At 31.9% G+C, this 24,594-nt stretch overlaps 2 protein-coding genes across 2 annotated transcripts in view; one reads left to right on the top strand and one right to left on the bottom strand.

The window, feature by feature from the left end:
• LOC148619382 (set1/Ash2 histone methyltransferase complex subunit ASH2-like) overlaps window positions 1-22,453 on the top strand; it is a 35,610-nt gene extending 13,157 nt beyond the window's left edge. The window contains exons 15-18 of the mRNA XM_088579230.1: window positions 16,751-16,843; window positions 19,096-19,194; window positions 19,698-19,760; window positions 22,111-22,453. Of these exons, the coding sequence (XP_088435356.1) occupies window positions 16,751-16,843; window positions 19,096-19,194; window positions 19,698-19,760; window positions 22,111-22,203 (348 nt within the window). The 3' untranslated portion in view covers window positions 22,204-22,453. The remainder of the gene's footprint in view (window positions 1-16,750; window positions 16,844-19,095; window positions 19,195-19,697; window positions 19,761-22,110) is intronic.
• LOC148619383 (uncharacterized) lies at window positions 850-15,062 on the bottom strand. The gene is made up of 10 exons (XM_088579231.1): window positions 14,958-15,062; window positions 13,715-14,368; window positions 11,959-12,130; window positions 9,375-9,496; window positions 8,935-9,034; window positions 8,361-8,447; window positions 7,135-7,600; window positions 6,665-6,733; window positions 6,018-6,049; window positions 850-4,106 (listed from the first exon to the last, which is right to left on the bottom strand). Exons 2-10 carry the CDS (start codon window positions 14,269-14,271, stop codon window positions 4,047-4,049), a joined length of 1,665 nt encoding a protein of 554 aa, XP_088435357.1. The 5' UTR covers window positions 14,272-14,368; window positions 14,958-15,062; the 3' UTR covers window positions 850-4,046.
• Window positions 22,454-24,594: the final 2,141 nt, after the last annotated feature.

The following is a 24,594-nucleotide window of genomic DNA, read 5'->3' as shown; positions in this document are numbered from 1 at the left end:
ATGACCTTTGGAGTTAAGGAATAAGGGACCAAAGCAATCATTTTTCTGGTTTTCACATTTTAATGAGAGTAAAAATATACTTGAATCACTACAAAATTGTTAAACAATGTTCAATATCTCAAAAAGATTGGTATTGATGTGAATAAAAATGTTTTAATTTGATTCCTTTGGAGATGGATTATGGTTAATTTATATAAAAATATGCTTACAGAGTACATGAAAGGATGAATTAACAAGGTGATTTCTATTAATCTCATGTACTTTGAATTTGGTTATTGGGTCTAATAGGGTATGTGTCTAATATCATTTTTAAAGTTCTTAATTCATTTTTAAATCACTTTAATTCTATGTCATAACTATGGTTTGTCACATATTTTATCTTCAAACTTGCTACAACTGTTCAGGGTTTCTACTCTTTGGTTATTTCAAGGTATGTTTTGCAAAGCATTTTAGTTCATGACTTCAAATGTTTGATGCAGAAATATTGTGTTCTTTTTTTTTCATTTGCTAATTTACAAAAGAAAATTGAAAAATAAAATCGAATCGAACTGATAGCCAACCAACTCTTATTTTTATGATGTAACTGTAAGCGGACATATATTGCTTTATTTTTGTGTAGTTAATTGAAAAAATGATTTGTTCACATGGGATTTTGCATGGCACAATATTTTGGCGGCTGTAAAATTTGGCGATTCAGAGGCAAAGTAATGTATGAAAAATTTTGTTGATTCTAATTTTAGTAGATGTTAAGTGCAGAACTTAGTACTGATGCTAATGTTAAAATATTCTAAAATTAGCACCCAATGAAAACTACCCACTATACTGTATGTATCAACAATAATACTGAAACATTGTTCTAAGCACTTTATTTAACAAGATACAAAAATACCTCTTAACAATATAAAATGGTGAGTAAAACATTTGGAAGAGCTGAACTGAGAAAAGTTTTACAGGACGGTTTTTATTTTATGATTAAGTATAGTAGTCTTTAGTAAAATGACTACCTGGTATTGGTGGGTCTGTAGTTAAATGACTACCTGGTACTGGTGGTACTGGTTGGTCTGTAGTTAAATGACTACCTGGTACTGGTGGGTCTGTAGTAAAAAGACTACCTGATACTGGTAGGTCTGTAGTAAAATGACTACCTGGTACTGGTGGGTCTGTAGTAAAATGACTACCTTTGTGAAAACACTCCTATACAATTACACTAACTGTTATTTCTCAAATCTACAATTTTATATCAGGTCATTAATTATATGGTTACTAATCAAAATCATACTGGTAAATATTATGAAATATTATTAGGCCTTAAAAAAATATTGTTATGTCTCTGGTCACCCTATTGACCTTCCTTCAGACCATCTCTACCCAAAAGTTTTTTATTTGTAATTTTGAAAAAAAGATAGTTAAAAAGCCTGCCGACTGTCTTATAGAAAAAAAGACTAAAATAAAAATAAAGCTGAAGATATTTTTTCTATCCTAGATAAACAAAGAGTTAGAAATACTGGTTGTTAATATTTAGAATCGATTGAAACACATGTGTTAGTATGCTTTTGGCCATGGACTAAATCTGTTACTTATTTAATCTTTGCAGATTTGGGTTTTTTTGTATTCTGAGTTTGTTGTCACACTTTTCATTAATTTTTTGAAAAATCCCTACATAATGACCTTACAAAATTTTAGGTGGGTGATCAGAAACACAATATGATTTTTTTCGGCCTTAATAAACTTTTATGGAAAATAATTTTGTGGAATAATACAATAGAAGTATTCTGTAAATATACTAATAAATTATTCATTTGACTGGAATCATGGTAAATTAAATTGAACTGGTACCACTTACTATACAAATTAAGGTAGGCTTCAGAGTTATTTGAATAGCTCTCTATGGAGAATTCTGTCTTGTATTATATCAATGTTTTCCAATGTATCATCAGAGAACATGGACACTATCTTCCAAGTTAAAGATTGCTGGTGGATGGGTAAACTCTAAAGGTTAAAGTCATTGTATTTGACAGCTATTCTTTTAGACTGGATTGCAAAGTTCTCACAAGTGTTTGGTGGTAACCACTCAAAGCCTAGCTAGATTTGTATTGAAAGTGACACCAGTTCCATTCAAATTGGTATAAGGATAATATTTGGTATTTTGTTTTCATTTCATAGTTTCTAAAACACTGTCTTTGAAATGTATCCTCTATCAACAGGTGGAGTGACTTGGATAATGAAAATATATATGGCATTCTAATATAAAACAACATGTTATCTTTAAATTTCAATGAATTACAAGTAGTTTTTTTTTACATGTACTTTTTACAAAATTCTTTATATCAGCCATAGTTTTGAAACAGTTACTATGAGATGATTATCATTCTTAATAAAAGGTGAAAACCTAATGATCTAAGTACAAGTATCACTTCTGACCACACTTCAATTGTCCAATGTAAGAAAAATACATGTATCAATAATTTACAAATAACCATATGATTTTCATAACTTTGTAAAGTGTCATGATTCCTAGTTAGCCAATGTTTTCCAAAATCAAATGATATGAATTTATACAATGTTCCTTCCTGATAGCCACATTGACATCATGCATTTTTACAAAATGAATTCTAAGTAATTACCGAAAAAAATTGATTGCAAATATTTCAATAACATAAATATTGTAATGTTGTTAGAAATTGGGGTGGATCCACAGATTTTGAAAGGGGATGCTAGAAAAAAAAAGTGGATTCAAGGCTACTATTGAATTTTCCCTTTTTGTCCAAATTTTTAAAGAAATTAACAGAGTTATTCAGCACAGGGGGAGGGCCTGATGTTGGACCTCCGTTCCCAGGATCCACCACCAGAAATAGTATTTTTGAAATAAAATTGGGCAACTGTAATGGAAACATCAAGCTAAATTGTGGAAGATAGATAAGAATAATTTTGATTTTTGTAATTTTCTCATCTTATACTGAATACAATTGTATTGTTTAAAAGAAGTGCATTTGTAAATAGATATGTAATATTTTAAAATAAATATAAAAAAAGAGATGCATACTAAGTGTAAGTATTTGCAAGAATCAGGCAAAATAGGAAAAATCAGAACCATGCATGTCAAAAACCCACTGATGTGATAATAAAATGTCATTTAAGGATGCTTTCTATATTTGAAAATCGTCTGAATATAGCTGAAATATTGCTGCTCGGATGTTAAACCCCAACAAACAAACAAACAATCTATTTGAAAAGACCATCATTTGATCTCTGCATCACTTGATTTGCTCAGAATTTTTTCAATAGAATGTTAGAAAAATGAAGTTTTTGACAGAGTTATCTGCCCTTGAAATGTTCATTTTCTGTGCATTTCAATGAAATTGTAGCTCAATGGTGCTGCATGATATGGAAAAATCTTCTTTGTTTTCCTTGATACTGATGGTGCAAATAGTCAAATTACACTATCAAAATGATGGGTTTTTTCATACCATGTTTTTCTGACTGCCTGATTCTTACAGGGACTGACACCTAAATATGACATTCCAGTATGTAGTGATGAGACAGTCCAGCTTAATAGATCTTGTATTTAGTTTGACTCTCAAGGTTGATATGGTCTGCCAGAGAAGTTAAAGTGTATTTCATTCAAAATATGATTGAAAAATCAAAATACATTTATGAAGTATAGACAATAATGTTATGTTCACAGGTTGAACTTGATCATTTGTTTATAACAATGTTAAACATACATTGATAAAGCAACATTTAATATTGTATAATAAAGTCTTGGCACTTAAAATGGAAGATGTTACATATATAATGGCACACACTATTTCAGCACAAGTACAGTTTGTTGCTTTTGCTGCAAAATTTAGGAAAAAATGCATAACTTATAAGCAGACTATGCTTTGAATACTGGAAAAGGCATGCTATGATGAAAAATGTCTGTAGTACATTGTGATATCATCTGTGGTAATGTTATAGACACATGTCCTTGAGCTTTAGTCACAGATATAGCATTCTCAGCATATTGAGGTGTACTGAAGTACAAGATAAGATTGCGGTAGTTATCACATCTTTATATGGGATGTGAGATCACTTGATGAACGGTTCTTCACTGTACTGTTATTCTGAAAAATATTAAAATTGTTTAATTGTATGTTATAATGAAGTTTACATAGTTACTGTGCCCATATGTTCATGTTACTGTGTTCATATGCTCATGTTTTTATGACAACTGGTGAGCATAAATATTCATTAAAATAAAGAATTGTTATGAAAAAACATTAATATCTGATTAAAATAGCTGAAGTAAAAGGTCTGTGTATTTAAAATTACATGGTGCTTGCTGGCTTAGCAGAACACTAGGCTTTTCTGAAAGAAAAAAAACTATAGCACAATGCCCTTAACACATCAAAAAAGGTAAATTTCAGACAGTTTTGTGTTTCAAAGGCTTTAGAGCACAAGAGCTACTTTCATATAGGTTTAAGGATAACACTTCATATACATGTATTGATACAAATAGTTATCTCCATTACTTCTGTACTGTTCTTAACTATCATGACTTTCTATTAGGTGTTTCCACATTTGTCAAACATAACATAAATGAAATATGAGATGTTTGACACTCTAAAGTTATTTATCAGATCACTTTTTAGCTCATATGGCCAGGTGAGCTATTGCCATGGCTTGGAGTATGTCGTCGTCCGTTGTCGTTGTTAACAATTTTTCAAAACTCTTCTCCTCTGAAACTACATGAACAATTGGAACCAAACTTGTTATGAATGTTTCTTGGGGTATCGTGCATAGAACTGATGGGGGGATTTTTGATCCATCGAAAAAAACATGGCCGCCCTTACTAAAAATAGAACATAGGGGTTAGACAGTAGTTTTTCTCATATATCTCCAAATCCGTTAGGTTTAACCAAATTCTGACATGGGGTTGAAGTGTTCATTACGATGAAATCTATCTGTGATCAAATTTCATTTTAATCTATTAAGCCATATTGGAGTTATTGCCCTTTTTCAACATTTTTGCTATTTTTAATGTAATTTCTTTCAAAAATCTTCTCCTCTGACACTGCTTGACCATATGGAACCAAACTTTGTATGAATGTTTCTTGGGGTATCATGCATAGAACTGATGTAGGGATTTTTGATCAGTTGAAAAACATGGCCACCATTACTAAAAATAGAACATAGGGGTCAGACAGTAGTTTTTCTCATTTATCTCCAAAACCGTTAGGTTTAGTCCAATTCTGACTGGGTTAAAGTGTTCAGCATGATGAGATCTATCTGCATTTAAATTTTCATTTTAATCTATTATGCCATGTTGGAGTTATTGCCCTTTTTTAACGTTTTTTGCTATTTTTAATGTAATTTCTTTCAAAAATCTTCTCTCTCACTACTTGACCAATTGAAACAAAACTTGGTATGATTGTTATTTGGGGTATTCTGCATAGAACTGAAGTGGATTTTTTTGATCCGTCGAAAAACATGGCTGCTGTATTAAAAATAGAACATAGGGGTCAGACAATAGTTTTTTGCATATATCTCCAAAACCGTTAGGTTTACCCAAATTCTTTCATTAGCTGAACCAATCCTTATTTTAGGACGACAAAAGTCTTCAGGCATAAAAGTTCTTATAAGAGTTATTGCTCTTGACAGGGGAAAATGACAGGTTCTTTTACAGTTTTCAGCCAATGTCTTGAAAACTATGATAGATTTAGACTTTCATTTGCTGAAATGATCCTCACGATAAGTCCTATCGAAGTTTTCTTGAAGTCAAAATTGTTTGACAAATTCTTGTTTAATTTATTGCCCTTGAAAGGCAAAATTCAACCAGGTGAGTGATTCAGGCTCCTGGAAGACTCTTGTTCATCCCTAATCATGTACAATATACATTTTGTATTCAGATGTTTTATAACATGTGCTTTAGTGTATACATTGAGATTTGTGTTTGAAACAGATATGATAACTATGGTACATGTGTATCCTTTTTTTTTTACTTTTCTTCAGTTTAAATATTGAAAGTTTATTACCTCTTTACTAGGTGACTTCAATTTGCTGAGGGCTAAAATAGTAAAACATAAAACAAGATTAAAAAAATATGTCTATTGGTTATTCGATCTTTCAAAAATTTTGCATGAGTTAGGTGTAACATGTAGAACAACCAAGTTGAATGTATTGATATTTTTATGCCATTTCAGTTTTACATTAACTATTAAGATTTATTTTTCTTCATGATTTAAAAAATTTAAGAATGTAAGCAATGAACATTTTGGTTTTTTTTTAAGATCCTTACTCAGCATTACAAGTTAATATCCTGTCAGACTGATATTGGGCTCTTAGTGCGCCCATGGTCAAAGGTCAAATTCAAATTGATAACGGCTATGAGGACTTTGTCCGCTATTAATTGATTTCAAAAGTGTTAACTTGTGAACCATGGTGGATCTTCTATTCGTCGAAATCCTACAAGATTTAATTGATTTGGGCATTTTTTTTTGGTACAATGTTTGTCATCATGGAAGAAAGTTATATAGTTATTTTTATTGTTTTCCTGTATTTCATATCAAATTTACGGGACATTAAATAAAAACGAAATGGTGGATTAGGCACATGTGGTTTAGCATTTGTTAAAGCAGGATTGGATAATTTAAAATTTGACCAGAATTAGTTAATTTGTTACCTTTTGCTAAGTCTTCATGACTAGATAATAAAGGGGTTGATTTGGCCTTCTCTTTCCTTTCTTCCACACCTGCAATATAGGAATACTCTATAATACATTTACTACCAGATTGTATCATGTATGTACAGTTTGAGTAATTATAACACTGTTTAAGGCAAACCCTAATCTTTATTTTATTATTCAATAATGGTATGTGGAGTATTAAAAGATTAAAATTCACACACATTTACCAGGAAACTGAGGAATTGAACTTTAAAACTTTGCAAAATTTAAAGCCATTAAGTGAACTTTACACTATCAGGAAATGACAGGAATTCATATTTAAAGATGTATTGTTTTATTTTCTAATCTGAAAACTAGTCAATTAAGTACATTGGCCTTTCTTTGTAGTTGTCAAAGTCACCATTTCTACCGTATATTTTTAAATGAGTTTATTAAAAAAAAATCTACATAAAGATACATGTACTTACTAAGTTGACTTGTTCGTAATCTTGTTGGTGGGGTGGCAGGTTTTTTTTCTTCTGAAGCTGAATTTTTCTTCACGGTGGGATCAATATGCATGAATATATTGCCTCCACTGAACACTTCTGGTGGTACTTGTTGCTTAGATAAATCTATGACATTAGTTTCACTATGGTCTGTAGTCACTATTGCAGGAGTTCCCTCCCCTACAGTAGTGGGAGTTACATCCCTTGTTTTTTTATCTTCCTTTTTGTCAGAAGATGATTCAACTATTTTATTTCCTGAGCATGTTTCACTCTTAGATGATTCCTTATTATTTATTTTATCTTTATTCCTGTCTGCTGACACAGAACGCTGCCTGTCATTAGAACTGCTTCTTCTGCTATCACCAGCATCACTATGTATACTAGATTTGTTTGATAGATTGTCAGGGATCATCAAAAATGAATTGTCGGAACCACTGTCATTAAATAGCTGCAAATATTAATGTTACATTGAAATGATTACTTTTATCAAACACTAGTTTTTATGGCAAGGTCTAACTTCATTATTCAAGGAATAATGTCGTAGAAGATGTTATTGATGCTTGGGATAATTGTATTTGGAGTTCCAGTTTAGTAGTTTTAGTGGGTTGATCATTTTCATTGAAAACATGAATAGCATCCATGTGTTTAAAAACCAACTATTGCTCTCCTCTTAAGACTGGAAAAAATATGATTTCTGTGTATAAAATCTTGATTCTTCCATTGTTATACTCTAGAATAATTGCTCTTCAAAATCTGGAAATGCCATGTGAACAGCCATTTCATGTTTGAGTAAGATTCCTACTAAATGGTAAGCCTCATATGCTATTATATTGTTAAATCTTTTTATATATGATTATTGAGTAAGAAGATGCCTTTCAGGAGTACTTGTAAAAGATACAATGAATTGTTATATATTAAGTGAGATTCTGGATGTGTTTAACCATTAGTTTCCAGTTCTCATGTGAATAAAATGCCTAAACCTTTTTCCTTTCCAACATTTTAGTACATGAAAAGTAGAAGTACTGATACATAATTTTACTATCAATTACTGACTCAATGACATATTTAACATCCTGAAAACTGACACATGAGCCACATCCTGTCACTTTTTGTACAATTTCTAAAAATAATATTTCACACTTTTCATTTCTAGCTTGATTATTGTCAAGCTTGCTTTCACTGTGAATTAATAACATTGATAATCTTACTAGATCAGTTGTAGTCTCTCTAGCCCTGTGTCGTCTGATTGCTGCTGATGATCTGTTTCTATTTTTTGGAGGTGGTGCTCTTTTATGCTAAAATAAAGACATAATGGGGGTAATTAATGGATCTTTAAGACTGTGTCATGATTACCTTAATTAATTTAAACTAATTTTATTAAACAATAAATAGGATTACCTTAGAAACCAGTTACCTCATCTGATAATTATTGGAAGTTCAAAAAGAAAAGCATGTTTAAACACTTATACTTTCTTTGACCCTTTAAGATGAAGATTTCTTATACAGTGAAACCAGTGTAAACTGAACCTCTTAAAGACTGTATGACTTGTTCAGTATAGACAGGTATTTGGTTTACTCAGGTTGAAAATAATTTAAACTGACGTGAAAGGATTCAAAAAGTGTATGATGGAGGAATGTTTTCGATTCATTCAGGGTTTGATTAAAACAGGTTTCACTGTGCCCTATTTTTTTTTTTGGTGGCTAACCAGATTTTCATTATCAAATATATTACTATTTAACTTTACAACACTAAAATTTAATATGCTACAGTATATAACTTACAGATCTGAGGACTGAAGTGTCTCTCACTATAACAGCAAACTCATCATTTTCATCCACGTCAGCTATTACCACATCAGGATTTTCTGGCTGTTTATACCCGCTAAAATAAACAGAGCTCAGATAATATAATAGTGGCTATCATATACACCAAATTCAATTTTTTTTTTACTTTTCAAGAAAATATTTTTACAAGCAATAGTGGTAATGGTTACTAATCCACTAACCAAGAGTTTAGTTTATTTCAAGCTAGAAGGGGCCTCATTAGAAGCCTGTCCAGAGCAACATTTGAATTTTCTTTTGTACTCTGAAAGTGATAAAAATCTGGATAAAACAAATGCTATATGGTAATATGATGGATTTAGAATTTATGATTTAATAAGGAATGGCACTGCTTCAACACTGATTCATCTTGCAATGAGGTTAGAAGAAAATATCTTTACCATATGTCATCATCATCCTCTGTTTTTTGTTTTGTTTTCTCTGGTTTTTGGTCTTCAGTTGAAACTGTATCATTTTGATTCTCATCTTCTGGTGTCTTGGAAAGTCTTGATGGGCTTTTACCCTGCAAAATGCATTTGTTAAATAAGCAAATTGTTCAACAAAGTATTGCATGTTTTAATATTTGTTTAATGTCAGAATCATATATACATAGAGTGTGCAAATAAAGCATGTTATTTTGTTAAGTCAAACTACATGTACCAGTAGCAGACGGTATCAGATTTGGCAAGGTTAACTAAGATTTTAATCAATGTTGGTTCAATGTCCCAGACTCTCAATTTCTGATGCAGGATCATTGAAAATTTCATTTACTATACCTTGCTCCTAGGTCTACCTCCTGGGCCTACATTACTCTTAAAAAGGACCTTTGGCATCATTAAGGATGGTAAAAAAAGGTTCAGAACCTTTCACTCTTGAAAGAAAGTTTAAACCCCTGGGTGACTGAAAGACATATTTTTAGCAGAATTAAATTTATAGAAGCCACTTAGTTTTCTTCTTCTATGAAAAGAAACCTTATCTAACATTATTTATGCTGAGTACAGTGTGAGTATGTCATAAGAAAATAAACTCATGAAGAACAAAAGTGAAAATTCATATCTAATCCTCAATATCTAAAATAATTAAAGAAGAGGGCAAATTGCAGTGATGATATTCCCCTCTCTTCTTCTTTTATAATTTATAAATGAATTCATGACCTTTGTATTATAGCTTTATGTAAATATACTACAAGTAAGTGATACAGCACGGCATGACTTTGATGTACTTTACTTTCATATCTCTATAACATAAACTTGAACTCTCCCACAGAAAAAAACATAAACACTCAAGCTGATGATAGTGTTTCCATGGAAATGACAAAATAAACAGATGCATACACACCCTGCAAAAATTTGCTAACTGTGTAAAGAAGTCTGTTTACATCATCAACAATTTACAGTATCATCAATGGTGATACAAATGTTTTATTGTTATCATTAGGTTGGTTTATATACCTTATGTCAATATAAATAATGTAACATACCAAGAATGTGTTCAGTGTTACACATTACCCTTACTACCATACATCTCAAGAGTACTTGTATGAACAAATTAGCCAAATAAAATCATTACTACAGAATCACCACTTGTAACAGCACATGTTCGTCTTTACTAATAGATAGGAAACACCAAAATATATGTCGCTGCCAGTTTACTTACCAAATATTTATTCAGGGAATTTTTAGTATGTAAAAAATGTTCACATATAGAAGGTAGCTTCTGATTTAGGTTCCACATGTGAGGGCTTTATCTTGGCATGTTTCTTTTTTAGAATGTTTGTCATCACTTTTTCTAGTGCATTGCTTGTGTGGAATTCAACGAATTTTGGCACATTGCTCATCATCTAAATCATACATACACTGATATATTTTATATTAGAAGATAGGGACAGTCAAGATATATCTGCAAGGCAGGGGTTTAAATAAGCACTGGTCCCTGGTCCATGGTCCAGGACCCTCAATTTCTGATGCAGGACCATTGAAATTTCATTTACTTAGGTCATGGATCAACCATATACTTTACATTTACTCTTATTGAGGACCTTTTATTTTCTTATCGTGGCCTTTTCTTTTAGGATGCAAAACAATCCAGAACCTTTCACTCTTGCAAGTAAATTTTAACCCCCTTTAAAGTATACTTGTAGACCAGTGATAAAAGTATGTTCTATCTTGTTTGATTTTTACCTATAATTTATAAAATATTTTAGATAGGATAATGGTTATTAACAACATGTCGTATAATCAGTTCATTTTTATAAAAGTATATCCTGTTATAAGCTTGTAAGTATGTGGTTATGGGTACGGTCTATATGTACAATGCACGACTTGTATACAAGGCATTTTTTGAAGTATTAATGTTGAATCTTCCTCAAACATGATTTGAGTATGGAAAATTTGGCAGTGTTTTATATTTCAGTACTTGAGTTATATTGCTATGAGATAACACAATGCCTGTAGTCAATTTTTATACAAAATACAGTCTTTTTACAGTTGTTTGATTATCTCTAGCTACAAGTTTATGTTCTTCCAGTTTTTTATTTAATATTTTTATTTTTATTGATATTTTACAATAAGAAGGAAATAATACTCAAAATTGTAAAATACCTCTTCTTGTAAATGTACAAGTCTAATTGGCAGTGTAGCTCTTCACCTGAGTAGTACATGCATCCAGTAGTTAGAACTTTTGTGGTTGGGGTGGTCTTTTTATAAAAACTAGCACATGATTTGTTTTGGTTACCTTTACAGATGTATTTTATTGACTTTTTGAATAGTGTCCCTATTAGAAGGTGTGCCTGAAAGCCCTTATTGCACTTAACTGGAAAATATATTGTGACAAACTGTCAGATTCTACTTCCTTTATCCATGGCATTGTATTGGTCATGGTAGAAATTCAGACAAGCTGTGTCTACCTTCTTGTGTAGTACCCTTACAGATACATTTCTTTGGTTCCCCTTCTTTTCTCTGATGCCGAGAGGTCATTTCTACCTACCATTCCATAAACAATGCGTTGGTTCTCCAGTGCTTTAAAAGCATTGCTTTCTGGTCGTTTTTTTAGTGGTCTAACTGGTCCAGGAGATGGTTTGGTAGGAATTACACCCTCAAATGCTTTAATTCTATTCTTTATGGATGGTGCATCTTTTTCCTTTTCTTCGTTTTCTGATCTGAAATGTAGAAATAAAACACTTAATATTGCAATTGTCTAGAATAGATCCTATTAATCTTGAAATAACCCAGTGTACAATTCTTTCTTTAACACATGTTCTGTGCCAGCATTGAAAGTTATTTCCTAACTGTGTACTTGATGTGCAGAATGCGTCACTTTCAGAATAATTTTGAGCCATTCATGTTTCAGAGCATCTACATGTATTGGACATCTTTGCTCTCTCCTACATGTATTGGACATCTTTAACTCTCTCTTATATGTATTGGACATCTTTGCTTTCTCCTACATGTACTACATGTATTGGACATCTTTGACTCCTACATGTATTGGACATCTTTGCTTTCTCCTACATGTATTGGACATCTTTGACTCTCTCTTATATGTATTGGACATCTTTGCTCTCTCCTACATGTACTACATGTATTGGACATCTTTGACTCTCTGTCCCTGTTCAATGACCTTGATAGAAATATCCTTATAGTGCATTCTGTGTGAAATTAACCAGTATATAAAGACCACTGATCTCACCTGTTTCAATTAAGATTTGTCTCGTTAGACAGGTTTTTCTATATTTGTCCCCAGTAAATTTAACAGTTCAACAAAAGCTTGGATAAAACACTTTTCACTGTATAAAACTTTTGTTTCAATTTAACAAAGTTTTTTTTTATTTACTACATAATATCAGTGTAAAAAATTGTTAGGTTTAAGATTTTCAGCATTTTTTCATAGATGTAGGAGGGCTGTAATGCATGTGACTCATACTGTCTGAAACAGTAGCAGCTGAAGAGTTCACCTGGTGCTATATAGAGGAAAATTACTTTGTTTCAATGCTGCATTGTAATGAGCTATTTAATGCTGGGTTTGAGAATTGTTAAAATTCCATTGGCAATTTTTAGAGATATACATCTCAGAACTAGATTAAGGTGTTTTTATTAGTATTTTGTACTTAATATTATTTTATTTTCCCCCTTGTTCCATTTCCTTACTAATGATTTAACAGACCACAGAAGGATTTACCTCTAACATAATTCAATAGGTGATAACACTTTGCAGTGTACATAAATTGATCTATTAAAGCTTATAACATTACCACTAATCAGATTATTATCTTGAGGGGTCCTGGATTATATAGTGATAATTGTTCTGTTGTAAATATTTACTGGATTTCTATACATGTGTCTGTTCTGTGTGAAGATTGTATTGTATTGTTTACACTGCCCCTTTGCCCTTCTCAAAAGATAATGATTCAGATTAAATCTGTAGTATTTACAGGATAGTATTCAGGTGTCTATTACTTTTCTTACTGGCTTTAGTTGAAATGGTGTGAGACATTACAGATGCAAGGCAGTCCAGTTTTACCAAGTATCTAGGAGACTTGTATGCTCCATATACTAATTTTGGAGAAACTTACTAAAATGTCCATAAACGTCACCTCTATACTGCTTAAAAATTGGACAATGCAAAGGATTAGGTGCCATATTTAGTTTATAAAGTCAACTTTTCAGGCCATGTTTAATTTAATATTTTTGATATGTAGGTTGTGCAAATATTCATGTACATGCATAGAAGAAAATATTCTTACCCCTGAGATTTTTCTTGGCGTTCATCTTTTGGTTCACTACTGCCAGAGTCTGTATTATCTACAAGTTTATCATTACTATCCTTGACATCTTCAGACTCCGAAGAAGTCTGACGTTTCCTACAACAACACTGGAATATAGCCACCAATATAGACATACTGAACAATACCGTAAGTGTCCCAGCAATCGGTAAAACCATGTTAATTGATGAATGTTTAATATCCTCAGAATTCTCTGTTAAAGCTTCTGCAAGACTCACATCCTCACTACCTCTATTTTTAATCACATTTCCTAAATATTTGTGTGTTGTGTACTTCATTTCCTGAGGCTGTACATCATCACTGTGGTGTATTATATCACCATGTAATTGTGTATCCTTTATATTAAATAAAAAATTCATTTCTTTGTGTTTGTTTACATCCTTGTTAATGAATTTCTTATTGAACTTTAAATCCAAATCTGTGGCAGATCTCTTTTCAAATGGAAATGCCCATGTTGTTGATGTGACATAAATGAATATGAGAAAATAAAGCCGTCCTAGGAATGAATACAACTTCATTTTTATTTCACAAGGAAATTTCTACATCCCATTTCACAGAACATGTTGTCACACACTGTACACTACATTATACATCCTTGTGTGTAATGCTATAACCCTGCAAGGTATATAGGGATCAATTACCAACAAAAGTTTGAAAGGAACAAGATAATTAGTAATCCCTTGTGTGTTTATAAGTACTTTACACTCTTGTTGGCCAGCTGTATTGAGTCAAATGTGTATACATTAATCGATCTGCATCAACAAAGACTCTTTCACCACTCAGATGCCTTTCATTATTTTTAGCAGGTTTTTTAATAAAAATACGAACTCATCAATATAATGTGCAGTGATGCATAGAATAAAAACAGACAAACCCTACTGTGTGCAGTGTTAGTAATCTCTCCCATGTATTCAATAGTGTGATCACTAAGTTCTGGTATCAGTCATTAAAATCTTCAGGAAATGTCAGAAATGCAGAAATATTTGATTTCTAGCACATTAAAGACATAGCTTAATAGAATCCTAGATGACAGTGGACTTAGGAATCAATATCTTCTGTATTAGTCATCTGTCCTGACTCAACACAAAACAGTATTTATTTTACTTCAAAACTTTCTTATTAAATATGCATTTCTTATGATAACATTTCTCTTTCTCTTAGATTAATATATTTAGTAAATATTAGGAATAATTGTTACACTTACCAAGTCAGGTACACATGGATTGTTTGTATTTGGGATTTCTTAATTCTGAGTACTCTAATTTGTTTTCTTGTTAGTTGAATGGAAAAATCAACACCTTACAATACATTAATTTGTACAATTATATGTCTGCATTTAAATGTTGTCACATGTAAAAACCACAATCTATTGATTACATTCAAAGTTTATTAGATACCTGTAAAATAGTCATAATCTGTCAATTTGTCAGAAGGTATAAACAGGTAATTTTTACACCTTGATGTTCAAGTAAAACAGGTAAAAACATTGATTTATACCGACATGTTCATGAATAATTCTGGTCATATTAATCTCTGTTTGTGGTAGATGTTTATAAGTGACTCCCCTATTAATATGAACTTAATGCACATTTACTTTTAATTATGATTAACAAATGTGCATGTGTCAAAAGGTGAATATCTTTAAAGCTAATAACTGCAGATACTTACATTTGTTATCTGCAGAATGTTTTTATATTTAACTTAGCCCCTTTGAAAAAAATATATTCTTGCATATTGAACTATTACTTGAGCTTTTTGTGTTAAACAATAAGGAATTCACAGGAAATATGATTTTTATGAAGACAACTTTTCAGAATTCTAAATAAATTTTCCAAAAGCAGACTTTGGGGAAAGTCCACTCCAATTAAGTACAATACACTCAATATATAGTAGGATGTATTTTAATCATCTAACTATGTAACTCTGTTTACATTTTAATGAACATTCCCCCTCCTTAAAACAATGGAGGAATATGGAAATGGTATTTGTCCACCCTTTCATTATTATGATATATTTTTATGAAATGTAGATGTGCATATTTCTTTTTGTGTTTTTTTTGGTCATTAAATTTTGAAGGAGTTATGAGACCATCATTGCAAGAACCTTATGGCACATCTCCTTAAAATCACTGAATGGTTTCATGGTAGTAGGCTCATGACAAGAGGGTATGTAAGTTTCATCATGTGACTCTGTGATTGGGTCCTAGTCTACCATTCAAAAGCATGGAGACTTGTCATTTAGAGAACGTTGAGTTCAGTGTTGATGGCAAAACATCTTTTTATGTTAAAAAATACCGATAAAAAATAACAAATATTTATTTCTACATGATAAAGGTATTAAGAAAAAACATAAAATAGAAGATTTTGCATTGTTATACAGTGTTTTGAGTACCCAGAAGTAAACAATAAAATGCAGATCAGTTTTTGGTTTTCAATACGTTCTACGTTGTAATTCCAGTAAAGAAAATGAAAATAGAATGAGACTTACATACCCTAGTGCAGGAGGTTATTGGTTGTATATATAGGAAAAGAACGGATATGGTCAACTGTAACAAATGAATCAGTGTATTACCTAAATACAAAATAGTAAATACTTACAGAGATCACCAAAAGGTCTTCTTAACACACCTTTAAGTAAACTCTTAAAGGCTCTGACAACAAGGTAATAAAATCCACAGTAACTGTACAATGACAATTCTTCAAAATAAAACTCAAAAGTAATACAAGGACACCGAAGATACATTAATAACCAACATCTCCTGACAGGTGCATGAAATCTGCAATGGGCTTTAACTAGTTTTATATTGCCTGAATCATTGATAGCAGCATTGTCCAAAAACTTGATGATTGGTGGTTATTGCTAAATACTGTAGGACAGCTACTGACAATTGGTTAGTCGGCTGTTAAAATAATTCCTTCCTGCAATCTATTGTTTCTGTGTGCTAGTGTGTAAAAAGCCTGATTTCTGAATGTGTTGTGGTCTTTTTTTTATTTGCAGCCTTTGGTTAAATTTAAGAGTCATTTGTATTATGAAGAGAAGGACTGTGTGTCAGAGAACGAAAAGAGACTTAAACCTATCCGAGGAAGCCAGGTTAGTAACATTACATTTGGTACTGTAAATTAGAAAGTCAGTTTCAAGGTGTTTATGTTGATTTCAATTGCCTTTGTTAGTTGTAACTGAAATAAAATACTTTTTTGTTTATGAAAAAAAGTTTATTATGGGGAAAAAGTAATTTGCTCTTAACTTTGAAATTCTGCCTTTTCTATCATATTTTTATCATTTAACTTTAAATAAATGATATCCTTGAACTTACTAAATAAAGTTGTCATATTTTCTGCTTATGCTGTTTCCTACAAGGATAAAGGTTAAACTCTAAAATGAAATAATTTTAATTTCTTCATGAACCAATGAGCTTGTTCATCTGATGGCTAGATTTTTCAAAAATTTTCTACATGCACTGAACACTGCATTGGTACATCTTTTTTTAGTAACATCTAATCATGATCTTGATAACCTTCTTTAAGTGGGTATTAGATGTTCATAATTGGTTTATATATTTTGGTGTCACATGTCTCCTATAGATTTATTCATATTAAGTGAAAAGCATTGATCTTCCTGTTAATAAACTATGATTATCCCAAGTTAATACATCCTGTATATATCATTGACTTACCATCATTGTTTATCTCAGTGTAAATAACCATTGTTCTAATGTGAGCAATTCTGAGTGACAATACAGTAACAGCTATTAAAATACAATTATGCAAAATGTTTATTTTGGATTTTAAAAAACTATGGGTTCAATTGAGTGGTAGTCTGGGGTCCCGGTACCCATAGATTTCTTGCCTAGGACCTTTGACAATTATTGTAGGTCAGTTTGGTTTTTATATGACCACAAAAATTCATCGATATAAGAATTGGTCAAATGAGTGAAATTACCCTTCATTTTTCAATTATATTGAGTGAAAACATTAATTTTATTTAACAAAATGTCACTCCTTCAATATGATATGCATTGAGTAATTGATCAGTATGCAGTTCATACAGCTAAGATTTTCGTGTTAAGATTTATGAAGCACATTGAAATGCTATAAAATGATCAGTTTTAAGGAGCAAAAACAGACTTTCATCTGACCCAAGTCAGGAATGTCTGACCTCTGTATGTATTGTTTTGTTTTCACCATATATATGGACATCTTTATCTGTGTATAATGATGTTTTGGGGCCAGCTTCAGCCTGTGGTATGAGGGTTTCCTTGTTGTTCATTGAAGTCCAATGGGTGGCCATGGGCTAACATTTTTATTCCAGTGGGGTTGTTGTCTCTTTGCCATACCTATTCATTTTATAAGTAGAGCACCTACCAGATATATTCTTACATAAATTGTATGGAAGTATTTCACCAGAAAAGAAAGTACACTTTTAGATAGATGATTACATTTTCTTTTTCATTCACCCACAATACTAAACTAACTAAATTAATGCTAATTGAAAAGCCAATTTTGGAACTTGTGAAATGTACAAATAATAATTACATATCTCTGATAATCGGCTATGCCTGGAATAAAATTCATAATCGTCGCAATCGATTTTTTCAACAATGCAACTTCTGCCCTTGAATTCAGTGTCTTTTGCTGTGACATAAATTTTGAACTCCTGTAACTTTAATTTTTCACAATGTGGATGGTACCAGCTCTAGGTCTCACATTGGTCACAGCATATACTTGCTTTTTGGCAATTTCGTCTTTATGTGCCAAAAGGCCAGAAGAATGTGGCCTTTGTATATGGCTTCCTTTTCTTTTCCTCCAGGGTGGCATTACATCCCCATAACAGTTTCTTTAAGTTGAAATGTATAGTTTACTTATGGCGAGTAATTTTTATGAAAAAGCAAAGAAATAAAAGCCTGAGGGATGTTACCCACTATCAGTTAATCATTGGATATTTTAGAAAACTAAAGACTATTGTAGTCTTAGTAGTAAAAATACTTTCTTGTTATATTATATAATTTGCTTATTTTAGAATTTCTTGTGTTACAGCAATTAAAATATATTTTAAAGTATATTTTACGAGAACTCCGTCAATTTCAACTTATAAACCATACAAGTTTAAGGGTCACAAGTACATGTATTTCTTTTTAATGTATAAAATTGTAAGAATTAAAAAAAATTGTTTATTTCTGTGAATTCTTTGACCAAAGGATATCCCAGGTGCTTTTTACACTCCCCAAGTACTTTTTTAATAGGAAACAGTCCCAGTGGGTAGTTATCAAAATCTTGTGGATGATATTGTATTAAAATGGTGTATCCCCAGGGGTGGTTTATCAAGATGTAACTTTTATCTTGTAGATGATAATGTATAAGAATGGTGTATCCCAGGGAGTAGCATATGAAGATGTATTTGAAGGAGTATATTATCCTGCTGTATCACTCTATAAAAACTGCAAGGTACTGTAGCCATTTTATATTTCAAACTGCAAGTAACTAGTATATTTAATAGTGGGCCCCTGTTCAAGAGCTACGTACACCAACTATTGTGAAGATTTCAAAATCCTGTGGTGAATTTTAAACATGTAACATGGATGTCTGAGTTAAATTTAGTAAAGACTACCTGTTTTACTTGTATTGTGCTTCTAATCTTAGGTTATAATAAATTTTGGCTTTATATTTAAACTTTCATATTTTAAATTGAAAATATAGTACATTGAACAGAAGGGGGTTTACCATTTGTGAATAACTCATTATGACTTTTGCAATATGCTTAAAGAGAGATAATTCAAATTGAGAGTTTTATTACATTGCATTATTGCTAGCTATTATCAGTTAGTTCATATTCAATTCACATTCTCTGCAATTAGCAATGTAGAAATGACAGGCAGTGGCAGTGATAATAATACACTTGAATGATGCTTAAAAACTGACTTGATCTACATTTATTTATGTATTTTTAGATCAGGTTAAACTTCGGACCAGAATTCAGATGTGTACCACAAGGTTTAAAGGATTACAAACCTGTAAGTTGCTAATGTTGATACTCTATTTTTATGCACCAGTCTTTTTACTGAAACAGTGTACCACTGTCTGTCTGTCTGTCTGTCTGTCCATATATCATGCATGACACATGGTATGGAAAAATGAACACTTCAATGAGTTTTAATTTTTTTTAGGATGTTCATTTTGATGGTAAGATGTTGCCTTTACATTGTATTGCAGTGTAGTATGTTGTGATCAGGTTTTCTAACTATTTTCCCCTCATTTTGGTATCCATAACTCCTCCTCAACAGCTTGATTGGTTTTCATAGAGAATTATCAGGAAATAGTTATAAGGTTATGCCCTTGTTAACCTGGTATTTTATATTGGTCAGAATAAATTTGAGGCTAATATGTACTTTTCCATTGATATAATAGATGGTATGGGATGGTACCCATTTTGTATCCTCAACTCCTTGTCAACTGCAAAATGGATTTTTTATGAAAAGTCTAAGGAATGATTATAAGATGTAATTTCTTGGTGCATGTTTTATTTTGATTTTTTTATATGAATGGATTTTGGGTTCTCAGTAATTCCCATCCACAATGAATTTTGTCTAACTTAGTATGTATGTAGTAGTCCTTGGGAAAATATTTTGAAGTTCATATATCAAGGTCATTACCATCAAGAACTTTGTGAGGTTATGCTTCATGTTACATTGATTAATGGTTAAATATGTAAAAGTTCTAGGTATACAACATTGGCATTGTATTACAAAGATAACAGTTTGACAAGTCAATAAATACATTCATTCATTTTGTTATTTCTTTTTTGTCCCCCGTGACGCATAGCGAGAGGACATGGAAATGCCGGGTGTCCCTCCATCTGTCCGCCCACGTTTTCCGCACTTTTTTTTTGTAATGCTTTTACCAAAAAAGTTTGTTTTTAGTATGTGGCCTTATTATGAAGAGTTACAGATTAAGTTTGACTTTGCTTACGGTTGAATGATTTTTTGGGAAGTTATGGCCCTTGGACTTTACAGTTTTCCTTACTTTTTAGCTTATGCCACCACTTGGCGTCCGTCGTTGACGTCGTCGTTGTGGACAAATTTTTAAAAATCTTCTCCTCTGAAACTAATGGACTGACAGGTTTTAAACTTGGCATGATTGTTCCTGAGGGTGTTTTGCACAAAATGACCATTGGGATTTTTGATCCATGAAAAAACATGGCTGCTGTTACTAAAAATAGAACATAGGGGTCAGATTGCAGTTTTTTGCAAATAACTAAAAATTGTTGCCTTTAGAAAATTTTTGGCATGGGTAATATTGTTCAGCATCTTGAGATGCTCAAATATTCAAAACGATTGGTCAACTGATGTAGGAGTTACGGCCCCTGAAACAGTTCTTTTTGCATTTTTTGCATGTGCAACTTTGAAAATCTTCTTCTCAAAATCCATTGCACAAAATTCAATAAAAGTTGGCATTTATGTTCCTTAGAGTATCCCACACAAAATGACCTTTGGGATTGTTGATTCATGAAAAAACATGGCCACTGTTACTAAAAATAGAACATAGGGGTCAGATGGCAGTTTTTTGCAAATAACTCAAAAACTGTTGCCTTTAGCAAATTCCTGGCACGGTTAAAATTGTTAAGCATCATGAGAAGGACCTATGCCAAAATTTTCAAAACCATTCATTGACTAATGTATGAGTTAGGACCCCTGAAACAGTTTTTTTGTTGTTTTTTTTTTCACATGTACAACTTTGAAAATCTTCTCTAAAACCATTTAAGGTCATTGAATGAAAGTAAGCATAATAGTTCTTTAGTGTATTGTGCTCAAAATGACTGTTGTGATTTTTAATCCGTGAATAGATATGGCTGCCTATACTAAAAATGGAACTTAGGGGTCATAAGACAGGTTTTTTTAAAAAATTTAAAAATTGTTGCATTTAGCAAAATTCTGGTTCAGGTCATGAAAATGCTATGAATAATTTTAGTTGATTTTAACTTAGCCTGTCTCATTCCTCTCAAGTTTTTCAAATAAGCAATTGGTTAACCAGGTGAGCAATTCAGGCTCTCTTGAGCCTCTAGTTATTGTAATGCTTTTACCAATAGATTTTATATTTTGTATGTTGTCTTACTATGAGAACTTACAGGTTAAGTTCGATTTTGGTTACGAATGATTGATTTTTGTGGAAGTTAAGGCCCTAGGACTTAGAAAATTTCAGTGAATTTAAAGATTTCCACATTATTTTTTTTTGTGGGGGACATTGGAACACTGTTCTTTTATTTAAATCTTAAACTGTTACACCCTAAATAAGGTAAATTCTTCAATTTGTTCTTTAATTAACTTATTTGTAATAATTGACTCTGTGTTTATGACCATATTGTAGATGTCAGAAGCAGCCTCACAGACCATGATAGAGTATGCTCTGGCTGATATGATCTACCATGTTGAGCATGAGGGAAAACTCCCAGAGTTCTGAGCAGATATTCAGTTGAAAAGCACATGATACAGAGTTCACAAGATTAGACTGATTGAAAAGGAGTATGATGATATGACAAACTCAAGCTTCGTTTATCATGGAAACAATTGAATATATAATTTTTAACTGTGTACTAAAACAAGAGAAATTAAACTTTGAAAGCATTTACTGATTTGTACACAATGTATTTTTTTTATATTTTTCAGAGTACATATGCAATAATTGAAAATTAAATATAAGAGCAATTAGATATCAATTGTTAGTATACAAGAAAGTCAAGAAATTGCCAGTAAATGATCTGCTGTTTGTACCATTCATACAGTGATTGCATATAGGTTGCATAATACCAGAGTATTTTAAGAATACAAAAAGACTGGCTTTTATACCAAGTTTTTTAAAAAAGAAGAGGAAAATTAAAAGATGATGTCAGATAGTAAGTGTGTGTTTTCATGTTTCTACAGTGTTCTGTTTTGAGGAAACTGTTTTGTTTTCACTTTTACTGAATATTTACAGTTCAAAGATTCATTGCAGTTAAATAGTTGAAATGCTTAAACATGGGTTAATGCATAAAACTTTCCTTAATTTGTCAGGGTATTTTAAGGACTGTTGACAGTTAATGCCTTAATTAACCATTCAGCGGCGGATCCAGGGGGGCCAGGGGAGTGCCCAGGACCCCTCTTAGAAAATAAATTGTTGAAAAATTGTGTGTTAAATCATGAAAAACACTCACTTCATGATCCTGTCAAGAAATTTTTTGGGGGCCCCACTTACCCAAGACTTTGGATCTGCCTCTGCCATTAGTCCTGTGGTGTGAAAGATATATTTGGCATTTTTGTTCTAGATTTCCACACACCAACAAGGTGTCATTATTGTTATTTTTTATACATTTTGGAAGCCCTGATTTACAATATCACAGTGCAAGTCAATTTTAAAATCTGGATTCTGGCTTAACTCAAACTACAAAAGTGATAGATTCTGTCCAACTTAAGAGGACAATTTATTTTCTAAAAGGCAGAAATATTGCAAGGTGCAGAAGTATTTGATTTTCAGTAATCATTTGACAGTTGTTGGCTTCTGACATTAAAACATGAATAGAAATTTACTTTTTGTTTAATTGTGTAAAAAAAATGTTCAGAAACTGTGATAAAATATGATAGGACACATTTGGTTCTTGATTCTAAAAGTAAAAAAAAAATCAGCAGATGAGGCACATTTTGTTCTGGATTGTAAAAACAGGAAAAACTATTCGACATGGAGATAATGGTTAGTGAACTTCATGGTAATGTCTCTGATATCTTGGCTTCTTTAAAGGTGCATGGTATGGGAGACAACCGAAGACTATAGTCTTGATCATTAATCCTTACTCACTGGTATAAAGCCGATGCCCGTAACTGCAGTTACATAGTCTTGATCATTGGTATATAAAGCTGATGCCCGTAATTGCAGTTTTAGGTAGCCCAATATAGCGATGGAAGAATCCGGTAGGTTGCTCTTCTTCAATTTATTCCTATTTTACTATTTTTTAGAATAGATAACGTGTCGTGGATGTTTTCTGTATTAAAAGGAAAGGATTTAAAAAACCAAATTACATCTGACTCGTGCACACATATGCAAATGAAAATTAGTCATGATGCGTGTAACTGCCGTTAGTGATGCCCGCAACTAGCGTAGATTCAGAAATGTGGATGCCCGTAACTGTTAGAACAAAAAATGACTAATTTTTTTTACTTAAATGATTGATCTATAAAAGTTAGGATTTTGAAATGTTAAACAGGGCACTAATTACAAATCGGGTTTAAATATTGTATACTACATACAAGTATAAACAATGTTTAGTAAGATTTCATTATTTTCATATAAATTTATGAGAGTAGTGAGAAATCGACAGAAAATCACTAATATTTGCAGCTTTTTCGTGGAAACCCATTGTAAATACAAAAAAAGAAAGAAGAAAGAAAAACAAAAAGAAAGAAAACCATAAATAATTAGGAAGACGCTCTTTACAGCACTTCTACCTTCAGATTTAATGTGCATACACGTAAATTCCATTGTATGTCGTCTTTGTCACTTGCTTATAAAACGTTCGTAACAACAGAATTTTTTAAAAAGTATCTGATGCCAAACAGAGACGACAATAATAGTAAAGAGTAATCAAGGGAACCGAGGTTATAGCGGTAATCAAAAGAATGTAATCCAGGGACAAAGACCAGACATGGAAAACAGACATACACAACAAAGAACATAAAGTAACTAAAATCAAACATACAAAGTAAGAAAAGCTAATGAGCAACTCGGATTCCACTTAAAACTGGGAGCATGGACCAGGTGTACTGGTAGGGTAAGCGTCTTCTGCTTTTCTAAAAGTCAAGTCCGGGGTAGACGAAAGAGGAA

Source organism: Perna viridis, chromosome 4, assembly GCF_037379345.1.
Source record: "Perna viridis isolate PV_CMFRI_1.1 ecotype Kerala chromosome 4, ASM3737934v1, whole genome shotgun sequence".
NCBI lineage: Eukaryota > Metazoa > Mollusca > Bivalvia > Mytilida > Mytilidae > Perna > Perna viridis.
This window is presented reverse-complemented; position numbering and strand designations above follow the sequence as displayed.

Excerpts from the sequence above, each read along its gene's own strand:
- LOC148619383 (XM_088579231.1), bottom strand. The coding sequence starts at position 14,271 with ATGAAGTTGTATTCATTCCTAGGACGGCTTTATTTTCTCATATTCATT. Across the intron at positions 6,734-7,134 it reads ATTACGAACAAGTCAACTTA|GTGTGGAAGAAAGGAAAGAG; the intron begins GTAAGTACATGT and ends CCTATATTGCAG. Across the intron at positions 4,107-6,017 it reads TGAAGTCACCTAGTAAAGAG|AATAACAGTACAGTGAAGAA; the intron begins GTAATAAACTTT and ends AATATTTTTCAG.